This window comes from Chroicocephalus ridibundus, chromosome 2, assembly GCF_963924245.1.
Source record: "Chroicocephalus ridibundus chromosome 2, bChrRid1.1, whole genome shotgun sequence".
NCBI classification, from domain to species: domain Eukaryota; kingdom Metazoa; phylum Chordata; class Aves; order Charadriiformes; family Laridae; genus Chroicocephalus; species Chroicocephalus ridibundus.
In genome coordinates, this window is record NC_086285.1 from 78,762,467 (window position 1) to 78,781,609 (window position 19,143).

The 19,143-nt window shown below is 41.4% G+C and overlaps 1 protein-coding gene across 1 annotated transcript in view; it reads right to left on the minus strand.

Moving 5' to 3' along the window:
• The window catches only part of GMDS (GDP-mannose 4,6-dehydratase), a 427,838-nt gene that overhangs the window by 71,544 nt on the left and 337,151 nt on the right, over window positions 1-19,143 (minus strand). The window contains exons 8-9 of the mRNA XM_063326011.1: window positions 12,010-12,128; window positions 2,714-2,810 (exon numbers count right to left, since the gene is read on the minus strand). Coding sequence (XP_063182081.1) covers window positions 2,714-2,810; window positions 12,010-12,128 — 216 coding nt within the window. The remainder of the gene's footprint in view (window positions 1-2,713; window positions 2,811-12,009; window positions 12,129-19,143) is intronic.

Below are 19,143 nucleotides of genomic sequence, written 5' to 3' on the forward strand. Positions count from 1 at the left end.
ATTCCCTGAGTGAAACAAACAGAAGTTTGCCTGCCTTTGATAAGGAACAGAAATAAAATCAGAACAACAAAAATGAAAGTGATTCTGTGTACCCATCCTGAGATGCTCTAAAAAGGAAACTTTGATTGCAGGAAGTGGATGCCAAGCCAATCGCCAAAAATCACGGCACCCAAAATAACAGCTGAAAGTCCTGGAACACTCCTGCTCGGCTTCTCTGTGTGGATGAAACAGATCCAAAGCTATTAAGTTCTGCATCTTACCAGCTTTGAGAAGCATTGCGTACTTGAGGATTTAGGTTGGATCTTCTTTGCATCGGGTAAGGAAAATTAAAGTTACAATCAGATTCAGCGTCTTTGCTGCTTCCCATGGAAGAACCATCCCCAAAGAAATCCCCATTCAGAAGTTATGTGGTTGACATTACTATACAAGAAATGCAGTCAGCATAAAAATATAAAGAACTGTTTAAAAAGCTCTTTGCTGTTGTCGGTCAAGAGAAACCAGATGACATGATGAGTATTTCAGTTGGTCCCCCATGTCTTTCATGCCACACATGAGTAGTCTTGCCTAAACTACATGGACACATGTTTTACTGTTTCTGAATATGTGGATGACAGAGTCCACTTAACTTAAAAATTTAAATAAACCACTGCAAATCAGGACAGGTTAAACTGGCTTGGAACTAAACCAGGCAAAGATACACAACCTTTGCCATTTCGTAGGCTGAAAAAAATAACACCACTTCTGTATCCTCCAACAAGCTCATGACAACATGCAATAGGTTCTACCACATCTCTGCATAGAGGACTTTGCTCACAGTTCATCTGCATATTCCTTAAGACAAAGATACTTCAAAACCCATTTTATGCTTCTACCTTGATCGCTCTTGAGCAGCTTCATGGCCTTCTTGTGTTCCACAGGAGCCAAGTGGGAACTGTGTTAAACACAGGGCAAGATGAGGGCAGTGGAAGAGAGAGATGGAGCCCAAGGAAAGGTGGCCTAAGACAGACCAGATAATTTCAGACATCTACTAGTAGAGTTTATACGCAGTACTAATTCAAGGCCACATTCCACTCTGTATTTGAATACATCCCTATACTCATATATGGACCCACTAGCAATTTCATGGGCGTTCCTGAGGGACCTGTGCTTACTCACTGTCCCAAAATAGACATGCGTATAGTGAGCTAAATCTAAAATCCAGAAACTGTGCTCCCAAAAGGAGACCAATAAGGACAGAAAGGAGACCACGGGCACCACTGTTTCAGCAGAAAATAGGCACATGAATACGGTGGAACTAGAGCGAGGGCTTCAGAATAGCTATGTACTACCCATGAATTTTGAGAGAGTGAATATGTGCTTGTTAGTAAGAGGTATGACAAAGTAGGAAAGTGGGTCTCACAAAGCGCAGACTTGTTGGGTCAAGTGTCCTTTTCCTGTTTGGCAAGTCCTTTTGTCTCTGTGTCCTCCTTATCATCCTGACACCTTACCAAAGCACAGAATGACGGACAGCTCTTAACGACTTCCTAGTGTTTGATTCTGATACACAGGCCTCGCCCTATTTTGAATAACATGAAAGTCTCTATTCCCCTCTGACTTTCCACTTTAGAATCCATGTCCACTTCCACACACACGGGTCCCCACTCCCACCCTGCAACCTCTATCAAGACAGACATGCTCTTGTCACACCTTGCTTGAATCAGGCGGCTGAAGCCAGCACTTCAGAACAGACGGACTGACAGCCGATGCTGCGTCAGCAGCCGGTGGGACTGGTATCACCCTCCCCAGGGGACGAGAACATCCTCTCCTGGGCACACCCGCTCCCACACCGCACAACTGGGGCTATTGTTCCCTGTGTCCAGAAACCAGGCTCCATCCTGCACCATCTCTGTGCGCTGCCACCACCCTGCCTGATTTGGGAATACTGTTTCTTCCCCTCTCCCTAGCATGCTCATTAGGCCGTTTGAGCACAGGGGTTAGTGGCTTGGTCCTGCCAGCAGTGTGCGCAGGCTGGGCACCCACAGTAGACTTCACTGAGGCATTCCTGGGAGTAAAGACATGTTCTGCAGATGAGCATTTACTGAGCGGGACCCTGCAAGGCACCCGAGAAAACAAAGCACACATGCATTTCTAAAATGGGCATTCTGTGGTACCCACAGTTACAAAGATCTAAGCTGAACAGGGGATACTCACTGGGTGGAGTTGAAACACTGTCACAAAGACACAGAAGGAGGTACTTTAAAAATCAAATCTATAAGTGCCCACCTTCCTCTCCGCTCCCTTCTTGTGGCTGGAGAGGTGACCACATACCCATTTGAGACCAGAAGGAACGAGAAGTTTGTTTTGCACTTTGTTATGTTTCCCATAAGGTGATGTTTCACCCTCCCCAGGCATCGCCTCTCCTGTTCAGAGAAGATGACTGGAGCAGAGCAGTGTCTCTGTGACAGGATGAACCCGCTCCTCTGGGCAGCGCTGCTGGCTTGCTTGCTTGCTTGCTTGCTGGCTTGCTTGCTTGCTTGCTTGCTCGCTCGCTCGCTCGCTCGCTCCCAGGTAGCTGGCTGTGAGGGGGCCAACAAGCAGGCTAATTTGGAGCTCTAAAAGCTGGCAGCAGGAGCACAATTAAACCGTTTTCACAGACTGCTGGCCAAATGCAGCAATTTATTGGCTCAGTGATTGGATTATTCATTTGCAAAGCTAAGAGAGGGCATTTTCTTACCACTTCAGTTGGCCTGTAGTACTTGTGATTGACTGTCACATGAATCTTGCCAGTCTCTTTGCATCGTCCTACTTCATTTTCATTCTTCCCTTCCCACCTGTAAAGAAGATAAACATTTAATCAACCCATAATTACTTTAGTGCTCTGATCTTACCAACATTTGGCCTGCTTTCATTTACTTGAGGCTGGTGTCAATTCTCCCTGCAGGACAGTATAAACTCATTAGCTATAGGAACAAAGGCAGAGTTTAGACTTGAATGGAGCAACAATGGCTTTTGAAGTCTCTTTGTTTTGGTTTTTGATTCAGAGGAAGGTCTAAAATACAGGACTTCCAAATTAAACACATAATGCTAAGGGAAAATAAAATGTCCTGATTTCAGAATGTCTCATGTATCTGCAAATAAATATGACTGTAAGGTTTTTCATTTGTGGATTGGTTCAAAGCTGTTTTCTTAAAATATTTTTAATTCTTGTATTTTGGCCAATACTTTCAGGAACTCTTTAACCTACTAATTTTATGGACGTGAAGCTCTGTTTGAATAGCATTAAGCTGCATAATTTAATTTGTGCTTAACTAGGAAAAACAAAACAAAGACAGTTCTTGAGTTTTCAGTCCTAGCTCGACATGGCACTTCACATACACGTACTGTAAACAGTACTCACTACCTGTGAGCTGAAAGCCCACTACTTTGTCCAAATTAGTTTCGTATGTGTTGAACAGCCTGCAATTTGCTGTAATTTATGTGATCTGCTTGTGCCGTGAACTATTTTGTTAGCAACTGTCCTGGTCTAAAATTTCAGGAGCAGCGGAAGAGGAACGGTTATGTGGGTGACTAGCTCTGCCTTTGGAGAGGCCAGCCTGCAGCCTGGAAATGAGGACAATTCTCTCTCTCAAAACAAATGCTTCAGATGACACGTGTAGGAACATACATTGGTGCATCAACCCGAATCCACTGAATGTACAAAATCCAGGGTTATGATTGAAACTCTATCCTCTCTTTGCTTTTTGCCTCCCAGTGTATACCGTGGGGCTCCGAACCAGCTTGGCATAAAAGTATAGTGATGAAATCCTTTACATTTTTTTTGTTCAAGTAAAATCTACATAATTTAAATCAGCACTGTGATTTAGACTATTTAGCCTCAGTCACCAGCAATGAAAGAAAAGTGCCGCTTGCCTCCCATTTACTAACTGTACTGCCAGTTCTTGGGATTTTGTCACAGATTTGATTTCTCCTTGCTCCCCGGCCCCCCTGAAGTGCCTAGAAGAATTTAATTCTTTGACAATCTCAGCCTTCATTTTTGAGTTTCTAGCCCTAAGGGCTAAGGAGGAAAGTCTGAAAATGTGACCTCTGTGTACCCATGAAGGTTAAAACACCGAAAGGCAGAAGGAAATACCAAATATGCGTTATTACTAGTTTTTAAATCCCACGATTTTTTAAGCACAACTCATGACTTTTGGATGACTAGCAAAGCCTGTAGGATGCTTGATACTGGGAACACTTCACATTGAAATAATTTCCAAGAGATAACAGCCACAGTGAAGTCAGCTCTTAATAGTCATGCCATGATGCTAAAGATGATTTATAATTTAAATTTTCTTTCTTTCTTTTTCACAGTTGCTCTGTTTGAAGCCTGAACTGCAAAGTTTTCATTCAGAAGCCAAAACTAACATTAGTCCCTCCCTTTAAAGGGCAGAGGGTAAAAATGTGCAGGACTCAAATGAGCTTAATAGAAAACTAACCGTCACCAGTAAAACAACAGGAAGCGCTTAGATCAGGAGACGTCAGTTGTTGTTGGAGGTCACTGAGCAGAGAACCCCATTTAACACCCAACAGGCTCCAGAAGGCTCGGCTGAGCCAGTAAAGACTCACTTAATGTTGCTATCAAAGTTATATAACAATAGAAACAGCTTAAGAAGAAATCTCCACCCGTTTTGTTCAGCCCAGTAATGTGAAAAGTTCACAAGGGAAAAAAAAAAAAAGTACTTCTCATTGTGAACAAAGTAGCATTTGACAGCCCCACTTCTAATTACTGCTGGCACCTCGGCGCTCACAGCTGGGGACACCATACTGCTGATAAAAGGGATCGTGCGGCGGCCAGCCTGACACCAGGAGCAAGACATCCACTTCGCTAACCAGCTCCCCCTCCCTCCCCTCTTCCTCTAACCACAAGGAAAGGACAAAAAAAACCCCACCAAACCCCTCCTTAATGTATAGTCAAATTGCGGTCAGAGTTATTAACTGGAAAACGTAATGCCAGCTTATCCTGAAGGACGAGCATGGTGGAAGAGGCATGGAGAACTCCCATGTTGCTGTGATTTTAGACAGCTCCAGCCAGAAGGACTTTCTGCTCCTTAAGGCAGGCGCCCAAGTGGGCAAGAAAACAGCCTTGTGTAACTTGGGGGAAACACAAAGGACCCCTGTCCAAAGAAAGTCTGGCTAATCAAGGCTGGGCTAAATTTACAGAGGATAGGGAGTGGATCCCACCCCAGCTGGTGTCAAAGCCCAGGGCTACCAGGCAGGTGCCTGCTAGGCTAGTGTAGGCTTTTCACAAAATGCTGGTCCTACAGCCTGCAGGCAGTGAGCCACTACAGCAAGACCATTGCCTGCCCCACGCTGGGGAGCTTCACCCTCTGACTGAAGCAAAGGATGGGTTTGCTCTCATGGCTGATGGTGCCAGCCACACACCGGAACGCTCTGCACCCAGAGAAAGATGCATGAGACCACGCGTCTGCTACTGACAAAGCAGGTTTGGTGCCCTCTGCGTCCACCCTTCCACGTCAAATACCTCACTGTTGGAGACGGGTGCTTTGGGATTGCCTAGTATGAGAGTCATTGGCAACTCTGATGGATACTGCTACTATCACTGACCTCAGAAATTTCCATAAAACGAAGGTAATCACATTTCAAATGCATATGCAAGTTTACTTGCTTAAAAGGCTCTTCAGCTCAAGAGCTTTTACGCTTTGGATTTACAGACGAACGGACTTCATTTAACTTAAGGCTAATTCCATATCTGCAGCTCACTACTGTTCTAATACTTATTATCAGCGGTGATGAATGCTCCTTTCCTCTTCAGCTCTGGAGATTCCAATTATTTTTTCATTTCCTATAACTATTCAGTAAGACAGCAAGCTTCAAGCTATAAAAACATCCACAGGTACGGAGGATTTTCTGAGGACGAAGAGCTGGGCTGCCCACCCGGTGGGGTGTGAGGTAGGCAGGGAAGGACACAAGGAAGCCAGGGTGATCGAGGAGGGTGGGAATAGCACTGCAATGGACCAAATGGTCCAAATGGCTGTAACTGAGAAGCAAACAAGGCAAAGTACGTATATTTTGTAGGTGGTGGTGAAGTCAACTAAAAATGAAACCTTCCACAAAAGCACAGAAAAGCAGAACAAATATATGCATTTCATCTTTACATAGAAACAGAACTGATTGCATTTTAAAAAATGGTAGCTACAGCTGCTTAGTCTCTTTACGGAAAATAAAACTACCACGTGCGCCTTTTAAATCAAATATATGCCAATAGAAAATACTTTCACATTTGAAAATGAACAATAAATTAATTTAAAAAAAAATTAGGAAAATTTTGCTCTTCCTCCACAGCTAATACGAGATACCATTTGTGTAGACTTCTCGGGTTTGTGGCCTGATTGCTATTACACACGCAGTTAAGCCAAAGCACTTCATTCTGTCCTAGCACTTTATAAACAGCAAAACCGACACCATATAACAGATCATTAATGTCTTTTGCAAGTAATCTTTTGTAGGGAAACTTTAAATATGTTCCTTTGCCACCAGTTCAACCACCAACCTTGCCAGCAGCTCTGATGCATCAAAGCAATCAAGGATATAGGGATTGCTTAACCACAATCTTGTGCTTAAATCTAAAGAACAAGTAGGCTACCATAGAGGGATGTACTTAAATTTTTTTTCAAATACTCTGATGAATCAGGTCGTCAGTGTTTGTTCACTAAAGGAACACAGTTAAAACAATGCTATTGTTGTTGTTATGCTCCCAGCATTGTCAAGCTCAAGTTTCAAAAATCTAAACTGTGACTCCCCACAGTACAAGCCTTTAAAAAAGAATACATGCTAGGCTCCCTATTTTTTGGTTTCTTCTTTTTTTTTTTTCAGTCCATTGGAAATCTTTTGAAGCTCTTTTCCCTTTACTCCAAATTGTGAAAGTTGGTGTTGAGAGGAAAATGTTTTCTCAAAGAATATTAGTGCTTCTGCAAAAATCAAAACATTTTGGAAAGAAAAGTTTTAGTTTCCAGTGAGTTCCATTACTGTCAACCTGAAACAAAATTATATTAATAATATCTAAAAAGGATACTTTGACATTTTCAGAATGGATTTCTTTTTCTTTCAGAATGGCTTTAGAAATTCTTTTTATGTTATTCTTTCTTTAAAAGGAGGTTAGAAGAGAAACAAAGCTGTCCAGATGACCTGAAATCAAACGCTTTTCCAAATTGCATTTGTGAGAATTATTTTCAATTCCTTTTTTTTTGGGGAAAAAAAAAAAGGAAAGTGGCATTTCCCATGAAACACCACATTTAATTCTCACCCAGTCTTCCTATAGGAGAAACTCTCATACTTCTTATGATGTATGAAATCTTATAATTAAATTGTTACAGCCTTCAAACTTTGAGTTCTGAAACAGTTATCATGTCTGCCTACAGATAAAATCTTGTATCAATAAGAAAGTAATAAAAGCCTGCTCAGCTGGAAGAGTTAATTCTCCAGCTGAAGTGGGTTAAAAGCCGCCCTAAAACATATACTCCACAGTGAGAATGGTGACAGAAGTGGTGCAGTCCTAAGCGAGGACCCTTGCTCATGTGAGTTTACCCAGGCCAGCATCCTTCACCGACCTGGCTGGGTTCCTTTCAACTACCATCTTCAAAATGCCTCCAATTTCTGTATGAGATTCTGTTCCTTTCCTTCTCATCTAAAAGCTTCTGATTTTCCTGAGCTGTTAAATACAACACATAGCACTGGCCAGCCAGCAATTTTTGGTGGACAAAAGCCAGATCTGGAAACAGCAGCTGTTTTGATGGTGACTTTTGATGGCTCTTCTTCCATGTCCCCCCAGCACCATTACTAACATATTGCTGCCTTTCCAGTCTTACAGCAATCTTTCAAATCTCATGTGTTTCTGTAACCCAACCTTCCATTTTAAGGTAAAAAGAAAAAGAAAACCCAACAAACAAAACAGAAAATCCCTCCTCCCTCAGTTCAATCTCAGTTCAACCTTCACTGTCACTGAAGAGGCCACTGCTCCACTTCTGCTAGTAGTTCACCTCATTAGACCTTATAACTGATCTGCAGACTTCCCCTTTTTTTGGTGATCTTTTATAAGACCAACCGGCATGTTAGTTAAGACAAAATTTGTATGCAGAGCCAAGTGACTAGAATAAAATATTCATTTTTACTGAATTAATTCTGAACTTGGAAGCAATGAATACAACAAATGTGCCTGTATTTTTGTATTAATAAAAAACACAATAAATCTTTCCACTGCTTGAACTTCTTTTTTCTTTTTCTTTTTCTCTTTCCACAGTTGCAGACAGCAGTCTTTGCAGCACTCTGCAAAGAACTCTGAGTGCTGTAGTGGTTTCAGGCTATCTTTGCAATCCTGTTCTAATTTAATAAGATTAATGACAGAAAATTAGTCAAGACAAGCGTTTGCCTGTTTCGTTTACCCCGCTGTAGTTCAAATTATAGGCGGGAAGTGTTTCCCCCAAGTACTACTTAATTAGTAATAAGTAGAAGGGAAAGTAAAAGAAAAAAAAGTGTAATCCTTACAGGGGGAAAATATTTGTAGCTCTGAGGCTTTCCTGTTAGTACAAAGGACTGAATTTGAATGATTCAGAGGACTATATAAATACAATTTGAAATTTCTCCCTTGAAAAAGAAATGTTACAAGAAAAAAAACCACACACGGCAGATAAACTTCTGTGTACGGTTTACAGTCAGTTTCAGAGAGAGAATCAGTCTTATTGCAGCTGTACATTTCATTAGTTACAAAAATGTAGTAAAGTTTCTCTCTCCTTTATTTTGGCTAGAAGACATAGTCCTGACATGTGCGAATGACTAGCTGTGACAGTCTTTCTTGGAAAGACTTCTTCGGGCTGTCCTGGATTTTCATCTGTATAAGGTAATGTGAATTGTTAAGAAGACAAAAAACTATAAGAAGAATAAAATAATATTTTTAGTTGGTTCATTGGGCAAGCCATTATTGCTTTTCTTCCTGTTCTCTACTGCAATATCAAGATGTGACAGCTAAGATTTTGTTACATTTGCAACTTTCCCTGCCAAAGCACAAGGTAGGGATGGTTAAGAGTCCCTGCACACGTGCCCTGTGTTCTCAGATGTGCTACGAGCTCTGCCAACTGCTGCTTGCCGTAACATCCCTCCTGGCCGTTTACTCCATCATTCCATCAGTTTTGAAAGGCGCATTGTACAGCGCAATACTGGGAAGCTGTGCCATCACTTACAGCAGTGGAAAGGACGGCTGGAAATTTCCCAGATAAGATTTTGAGATTGCAAAATCTCATAATGCCTGCAAACCTGCAAAAAAAAAAAAAAGTGTCGAACAACTCAACCAAACTTTGTGGAAGGAAGATAGGAAGAAAGCAGCCATCCTCACAGGAACTCATAAATTGCAAAGAAAACAGATCAATGGGACTCACCAGCAGGGTCCCACAATGCTAAAAGGGAGGATTTTGCTGCCAGGCTACTCCCTGAAGAAGATATATTCAAACTGGAGGAGGTGGGAGCAGAAAGCCCTTGGGGGTTACCAAGAATGTAAGAGGTTACCAGCTGGCTGGCCAAGAAGCCAGCGAGGGTAAGGAGAGAGCGTGTGTGTGCTGCAAAAGCATAGGCTGGCTGACACCTAGAAAAATTATGGTGGTTCTTAAAAACCTTTCAAATCCTGAGAAATATTTCACATGTAGCACAATTTGAAAGATGAATGATGGCTACAGGATGAGTAGTGGGTCTGTTGTGACACTACCCCCACCCTGGGAACAGGGGGAACAAACGGCTGGCTTATCTGGCTGGACTATACCTAAAATGACCAGAATTACACCACTGTCAAAATGATCAGCAACAAAATTGTCATTAGCACCTAAAATGCCCCCACATGTATAGCTGTTTATATACCACCTGTAAATGGCTTAAGGAATTCATAACTTGCAGAACTGCCAGGGGAATTAGAAGACCAAGCCCTCTTTCTAAAGCGATTTAGGTTCCTAAAAATCCACGTCACTAGATGTCATGTGGATTCCTAAGCAATTTGGGAAAATTACTTTTATTGATTAGTAAAAAAAAAGTAATGCAACTATGCCTTCGTACACACGAAATACCTGCCCTGCCTCACCACTCGGAGTCATACTGTAAGGTTTCCCTGAGAGAAAAACTTGTGACTGATTGATTCAGTCCAAACACTGACCGCAGTAATCACCAACATGAATGTCCACCGTATGGAGCCATATGTGAGCAAAAAAATTAAACAAACGGGACACAAAATTTTGTGTGTTAGGGCCAACTAAATCTAAAGTAAGCCTTTAATATCCTCTCTATAACAGAAGCTATTCATAAAAGAGCTGTTGCTTTTATTTGTGTAATTGTTGTTCTTTTCTTTAGGTTTTCTGGAGGGCTTAATTTGCTTTCTGAAAAATACATGCTGATTTATCAAACTTGCGAAACGCTGAGATTTCTTAGGCCAACACCAAAGCAGGGAGTTTAACTTTAAACTAATGGAAAAATGCATTGACATCAAAAGAAACTGCGATGTTGAGAACAACTGCAAATAAAGACATTCAGCTAGGTACTGACCTATACAGTTCAGTTTCTAATTTTAGGTAATCAAAATTAAAAAAAAAAAAAAAAAGGAAAGGCGTTCACCAAACATTCATTCTTGCTTTTGCAAACAACATTAGACAGGGACAAAATAGTTTTCAAAATCACAAGAATTCTAACTTATATGGAGCAACTGAATGCACAGCATATTCTTATCAATGGGAGAATTAGCTTATGAAGACAAGAAGTAAAAGTATAGAAAAAGGAGAAAAAATAAGAAAGACAAAGCAATTACTGGAGCTCCTACTACCACCCCTTTACCCTGTCAAACCCCACTACTGTTAAGGCATATGGCACAACGTGTGATCATACGGGGACATCTTGCTATCGAGAGATGCTAAAAATACGGAGAGAAACTTATTCCCAAAACTGAGCTTTTGGGCTAGAAATTCTATTTATACAGCCTCTCTCTCCCCCACCAGAATTTTTTCTGGAAGTTGATGCCAAAAATTGAAACCAGACTAAAAACTCATTGAGGAGAAAACGTTATTACCTCCCCAGCCACCCACTGGCTGTTCAAATAATATTGTATATATCTGTGCACTTCTGCATATTTATTGAATTTGTCAAGTTTTTGTTCCCAAGTAAAACTTATTGGCCCTGTCAAAAGTTCACCAGCTGCACAAGTGACTTTGATGGCCTGAGGAACAGCCCTGGCGCTAGCGTCATGGAAGAGCCTGTGGCTTTCCTCTCCCTTTTCCAGCTGAGATCGGTATGTTGATGCATGGGGCCCAGAGAAGATACAGAAGGAGGGAAATTGAAAAAATAATAAACAATAAAAATATAAATTACAGAAAGCGCTCACCAAGCCATCCTGGTTTTATTATATGGCCTTGAGAAGGAATTTTGTATTTTCAATCAAACTATGTGGAATATGCATTGTAAACATTCTGCACCCACTGCTCAACATTTTTATGGCTTAGTAAGGGAAGAGCTAATAGGAACGTAGAGTGGGTTGCTACATAATCCTTGTGATGTGGCTGATGGGCTGTCACGTGGGAAGAACAGGGTTGGCAGGTGTCATCTCTTGAGATTGCAGAGGATGGGAGCAGGACTGTGGGGATCCGGGGGAACGAAATAGAGAACTGGGCAGAAAAACCCCTTTTGCAGCAGGGTGATGAACAGCACCCTGGTACTAACGTCTTTGGAGGGGCATCTGTCCCCCAAGGTGGGGAGCGAATGGGAGAACAGAGACTTGGAATAAAAAATTAAGACATACTCGCCTACATTTTTCTCCTAATGATCTAGAGGGCAACACTAGATATACCTGCCGTGGTAGTCATTCATGCCCAGAAGGCCTCACACGTTACAAAATTAGAAAGTAAGGTGGAGGGAGGGGAAAGAAGAATGTAGAGAAACAATACTCTGTAACACAGCAAACGTAACAGGCTAGAAATGTTCAACCCATGGCTATCTCATGTTGGTACTTACACAATGGTTTTCCCAATGTGCTTAAATGACTTCTCCACAAATTCACGGACACTATGGACTTCCCCAGTGGCTATGACAAAGTCCTCAGGCTCATCCGTTTGCAACATCAGCCACATGGCCTGCGGAAAGACAAAGTCAGATTCAGTGCACATGTAAGTGGCCTCTTTGGTACATGATATTATATTACCGCGTTTTTGATTTGGAAATAACTATACATACACATACATATCCCAAGATGGGAAAATTAGCACTTTTCTAAAATGGTGGCTATTAACCAGTTCAGTGCAGCGCTGAAAAGAGTTCAATTGTTTCTTATTATAGAAAACAATGCTGTATTTGATTTTCAATTTGTCTCACAGCAGGGGTTTCTGCAGGGGAGACTTTAATATGTTTACTTTTGAACACTGAGACTAGCTTTAGTGCTCAAGAGCATGGATTCACTTGTTTAAAGCACTGCATGAATTGACACAGATATGGGGAAAAGAATAAAATTTTGTAATGTTTCAGTCCTGTTGTCTGTCATAGAACGATGTCAAACATATTGAATAATGAAACTATGGGTCCTTTTGGCTTTTTCTTCCATCATATTTATTTTGGCTAAGTTGAGATTTTAATTACAAGTAACTAAAAAGGTAACTAAGAATAGTCAACAGTGTATTTGACCAGATTAATCTGTTTTTCCCCGCTAAATATGTGCTGAATGTTACATATTAAAGCACCATAGCAGAAACCTTTTCCTTTGCCACAGGAACACAGAAAATGTTGGTAGACAAGTGAGACAACCATTAACATCTCTCTCAGAGAACCGTTTGTGTAGCGGCAAAAATCGCAACAGGTTTTGAAGCAAAACTTCATGAGATTGTCAACATATTTGCATTTCGGGCGAGCAGGTTTACTTCCAACAGCAATGTCTTTCCCAGAGTCCCCTCCCACAAACAAGTAATGATGGATGAGCACCATCTCAGAGGGTTGGCCAGCTAAGTCAGCATGAAAGCGGGAAAGCAGATGGAAAAAGAGGCAAGCAAAGACAAGCGTGACTTGTCTGAGCTATAACGGCAGGTACATTTCAGCATTCTGATGTGCAAGCCACTGCTCTAGCGACTGGACTATTTGACTGCCTAGGAGCTGTAGGTGGACAGAATAATTATTACTTTAGATCAATCAAAATGATGTAAACACTTCATTTCCTTTGGAGAGGAAAAGGGAATACCTGTATGGCGTGATCCTCATTTAATAAATAACCAGAAAAGAAAAACAAAATAATTCAACTTTCTCTCCATATGGTAAAAAGGACTGTCATCTTCTCACAGCGTAATCTACAACGCTATTTGCATTGACCTCTTCACATCAGCTTTAAAGAAAACAACTTTAGTAGGTCCCTTGATGGTAGTGGATACTCTGCAAATCAGATTAATAAAAGCTTTGGGACAGCTCAGTTTCTCTTGGTAAATACCACCTGAAATATTCAATTTTTCCCCTCTATTCTTAATAAATCAGTGTCCAGCATAGCAAGGCGATACATTCCACTTAAATGGTTCTATTTGCAAGTCATTTTTCTTCCCAGTTATTATTTTATGCATCTTCCAAAGTTTTGACAAGATTTTATTAACATGTTCCTTTTGAACCTTTTTGCTTCTTAAACGTGTGTGGAAGGCTGGGGTTTGGGCAACTGCTGTGTAAGTCCTTGACATTAATTGTGCTTTAGGGATATGACCTGCTGGGCAGGACAATGGCAGCAACTTTATTTTTCCTTTCCAGGGCTGAACATCCTAGCCAATGACGCAGAAATACCCGACTGGCTGATGAAAATCCTCTTGTGGAGAGGAGATGTCTTAACTCGTATCTCTCATATGAGCTTTCTTGGAACACTGGGGTTTCCCTGCTGATTTGAGAGGTCGCCGTAAATCACCAACTCCTGTTTCTTCATGACTGGACAAGCTTGCAGGATTCACAGTAACAACAGCTTCACAGAAAGGTAAAACGAATATCTAAAATAAGTAATTGATAGCTCTGGTTCTCCTCGTCCCTGATTTCACAGACCTTCAGCTTTCATTAAGTAGCTCAGTTGAAAAGAGAGTTGAAAAGAACAAACTTCTTCCTATGAAGGCACTATTAGAGTGAATAAAGATTTCCAAGATTAGACAGTCAATCGGTCAGAGTCAGAATTTATAGCAGTCCTCCTCCCGACTTTAGTGGCTGTTTGCTGTACATAACGAATTCAAGGTCTTGCCTTTGAAAGGTACACAGCACTGTAGTCCAGTTACATCTGACAGAGATGTAACAACCAAACCTCATTTATTGGTAAAAATCACACCCACTCCCAAATTCAGTAGATTGACCAAATATGCAATATTTACTACACACTTCTGTAAAGTAGTGTTAGCAGGTCTATGTTGAAGCAAGATCAGACTTACGATAATTTTTTGCCGTCCCTCACTTGTCAAGACCTCAGTATTGTAATTCATTGGCCGCAAATTTAGTGAGGGTGCTTATGTTGAGACATTCAACAATCCAGTGAGTGTTTAAAATATTTACACGTTAATTTTGTGTATTAATATAAAATACCATTAGAGGTTTCTCCTTGCTCTAAATCTTGCGCGACATTGAAGGAGACAGCTACAAAATGCTAACAAAAACCCAGCCTTCGACAATTGGTCCCACCAAGTTTTACGCATTTGGATGTATCAGCTCGTCTACCATTTCAAAGAGCAAGCAATCACCATCTTAGAAATACAACTTAAACTGCAGTAAATTTCTACCGGATCAACTTAGCAATGATCAAACAATGCAGATAGAGTTGATAAAAGCAATTTTTGCCTCAGCTCCTACCAGGAAAGAATGTTTAGATTAATGATTACTTGAGAATCTATCACTGCTGGTTCTTTTATTTTTTCTGGCATTCACAATTGTTGGCACTTACAGTTACCTCCATCAAATCAGGTATGAAAAAAATGAACATGCTAAAAATTGCAAACAAAGTAAGCGATAGTTCTGTTTTGCTTTGAGGAAGGCGACCAAATGCTCTTGCTTCGAATGGGTCTGCGTGAACGGTCTGTAAAAAAACCACAACGGCGAGCCAGAACATAGGAAAATCTTTGAACAAGCTCCGTATTCAAATCTGCATTTCCACAGGTACAGCCTGTGACAACCAATGAGAAATCCGTGTACGAGCAGTAGCTATACGCTTTCCCTACAGCAAGCGCCAGGAATGTGCTTCCCCCCACATCAGACTCATAAAGGCCCTTGACCTATCAATTTCTAGGCATTTCCTTTAAGAGTTCACATTGTACCAGACTCCGAGCTGAGAATGAGAGGAAAGCAGGAGATACAGCTCCAGGTTTATTTGTCATTACTGAATGGCTTACTGGTTTTAACAGAGGGGAAAAGCTTTGTTTAAATTTCCACTGAAAGTAATTAATGGTTATTGACTGGCAAATGAAGAACAGGTGACACTCTGAATTAGAAGATAAATGATCTCATGTTCTAGCGTGATAATGGGTTAGTAATTGCTACAAAGCCTCAGCCTAGTGCGTCCCATCATAATGCTAGATCATGTCCAGAACACAAAGGCCTCTGTGTGAGAGGTATTCAGCCGTTCACCTCCTGATACAGCTGCAGAGTGATTTGCTCCATTTATTCTCTGATGGACTGCACAACTGAGGCAAAAGTTCACCCATTCTCACCTTCCTGTTCACATGCTGAACCACATGACCCATGACATGGCTGAACTGGGATAAAAACATTGCCCAGCTTTGGCTCTTGGCTATCTTTTAACCATCGCAAGGTCATGTATTTTAGGAATTTTTCTGGTGCAAGAATGGAGAATCGTGGATTTTCCTGTATTTCTTTGCAAAGGCTTTTTTGGACAGGCTGACAGCAAGTAATGAAATTACTTGTGTTCAGTTCTGCTCCCTCTCCGCAATCTTTTGCTCGATCCAGTTAACAAAATGTGGGCAAATGCTGCAAAGGAGGAGAAAACTACTATGGAAACAATTCAGTCTTTGGCTCTCTTAGAACAAGACTGTTCCTTTAATGGTGAATGTAACAAAACATATTTTTCATATTTGAACTCTTTTTGGCTCTGGTCTAGTGACTCACAAAGTCTAAAGGCAATACTATGTCATTTACATTTAAAGACAGAAACCTAACCAGAGAGAGATACGTAGCAAGTCTAGCAAGCGGACACACTTTTATGATTATGTGGACTAGGATATCTGTTCTGCATGCCTGAACTGCAGCCTCTGCCAAAAGCTTTCCTCTTTCATCTTTCCCCTCTTCCCTTTTCTGTATATAAACCCCTGCCAGTACTAAGCACCATTTTCAAGCAACAGATCTAAAACATGAACCAGTCTTCTCCCTACCCAAATTTCTTTGCTTACATAGTGTTTGCACCTGGACTAGTGAAGGGGAAAACCCAAGCTGGACTAACACAGGCCCCATAGAGGTACATTCTGTTCATGCCACTGCCATTATGGTTGTAATGCGCCTGCTTGTCTTGAGCATCTGGAGTACGTTGTAGGTGTGTTTCACCATTAACTTCCAGTCCAGCATCCCAGTGAGAAAACATTTATTAACTGGGCTGTCATCCATGGATAACAAAGACTCGGTAGTTGAGATTATGTTTAACTCTATATTTTTGATACTTTTCTTTCACTGTCTGCTCTAGCACTGTATACTGTTAAAATGGGCCCATAATCAGGTATCTGCCTATTTAACAGACAAAAGAAATACAAATCCAACTTTCTGAGACTTTAAAGCACAACCAATGATTTCTGCTCTGAAAATAAAAGATGATTATAGAAGAGAATGAATAAAGCTTTTTCCTATGTCTCATCCGATGCAAGACTCAAAACAGATATGAATAAACACACAATGGGATAAATGGAATATGTTCGTGTTGGTACTAATTACTATTGCCCTGCACTGCTACAGAGCATTTTTTTCAAGCCCTATACTGTCAAAAAATCTTCTGTACATATTTCTAGGTATTATGCAGAGGAATTCTGACTTCTTTGCCACACACACACACACAAAAGCAAACCAAATCAGTAATGTTTACTTTAGAAGATGGAATAGATAGTTGTAGCTTGATGCAGGGTGCATTGTCCGTGTGTTTCAGAAACAAAGAAGCAGACTGGTGAATGTCTAGCTCTACTTACTTATCACTTGCAGAGGGCATGGGTTACCTCAAGGCTGTCAACAATTAAGGAGCAATTTCTGACTAAGTCAGAAAACACTACCACCCAGAGAGACCCAAGAGTACATTATCACCATTTATAGAAATTCTGTCTTTACAGTATTCCATACTCTATTGTCTAGAAGTGGGAAGAAGAATTCAGTGGGTTGGACATGGTACTCTCTAGCGATCCCAAACCTAGCTATCCTGCTGGGGTCACCACTGAGAAGGAGAATTGAGCATTTTGGGCCAAAGCATGATGAGCCTTCACAGGGATGTGGCAGCAAAGGAGAACCTTCTTCCCATATGGTGAGCACAAAGGCCTGGCACAACTGCTGTTCCTGCATGCATCATGAGGGACTGCTGCCTTCGTGCCACAAAAGACAGGGCTATTGTGTCACCTCCCTCTCCACATTGTCCCAACTCAATTACACTGGCATGGAAAGAAGCTGCTCGGCATCTTCTGTGCTGCACAACGTGGGGAGATGTCATGCCCATACACTTCCTGCCTGCCTGGATGTGAAGCCAGTTCCAGATGCCATCACCCGGCTCCTGCTGACACAACCCAGCTGACTGGCTGTGGTTTCTCAAGATGCTACAGAAATTACCACAATTGCTGATTGTGCCTTAGAAAAGTGAGACTGGGGACACAGACTCAGAGCTCTGAACCCAAACTGACTTCCATTTTACCTATTTATTTACTTTTGGAGGAGCAGGGAGGGAAGGAGAGGTGCTACACTGGCTGAGTCACATACATCTGATTGACTTCTGCAACTGTTAAAAGCGTAGGTGTGTACTGGGTGTACCCGGTAGGCATGAGAGTGTGTTATATAAGAAGACTATATAAAGAGACAGTGATACATACATATAATGCACAACAGAGGGGAAAAAACCTCCTTACACATGTTCTGCACACAATGGGGGCATAGCACATATGGCTGAAAAACACTAACAAAGCTCAATTGCAGCAAAAAAGGTCTTGTGATCAGAGTAAAGTATAAGCTGCCTCTGCCTGAAAGCCAACACAAAAGCGTTGGGCATGATCCCATGCTCCCTGCCACAATGGGAGTTCAGTCTAAGTAATGGCTATTGCTTTAGTACTTGTTTCTGACGATGTTATAAGGCAAGGCAAGCACGGCAGGGAGTGTCTTGCCAAAGAAAACCACAGGGATGTGCTGCCAGGCATGCTGATACTCCCAAGGAGCCAGTGACAGCAGGAATATGGGAGCATGTGTAATCAATGTGCTCCTATGCTTTTTTTTCCTAAAATACAACCCTTCCTGCTCAGTTACTTAAAAAGTAAGGGTGCACACCTGTCAAGCAAGAACCTTATTACGCCATTACAGTTTGTATTTGAAAGGCAAACTGAAGTTCATGACTGAGGTCATTGTCTATCATTCCAACAAGAGTGACACTTTTCATAAGCTCAACCCTCTCTCAAAGCCTACAGTAAATGAGGTATTGCCCAAGAAGCACAGGACACATGCCTCTTCCTTTCCCCTGAAGAGTCATCATCCTGTTTTCTCAGATCACCAAAAATCACAGCGTTGGTGCAAGATCTGTTGCTCAAGGAACCTCCAGTCATGGAAAAACCCTTCTGAACACCATTTAAGTATCTATCAGATCTCATCAGTTTAAATACGTTTTGATATGCTTCTTCCTTAACAGGGTAATGCTGAACATAAGGACTCCAATGTCTGTGTACAAAGCTTTTCCTTTAGCGTTGTCCTTTCTACTCACGCAGAGGAGACATTGAGTACTTATGACATGGCAGCTGCTTCCATTCAGAAGAGCGACGTTTGCAAACCATAGGCAGTTACATCACCGACAGAAAAGGTATAAAACGAGAACAGATTCGAGATGGAAACATTTTCCTCTGAGAGGAAAACCACACCATTTGATAAAAAACAATAATGGAAAATTTACCTTAAGAATCCCAAGAAAGTAAACAAACAACA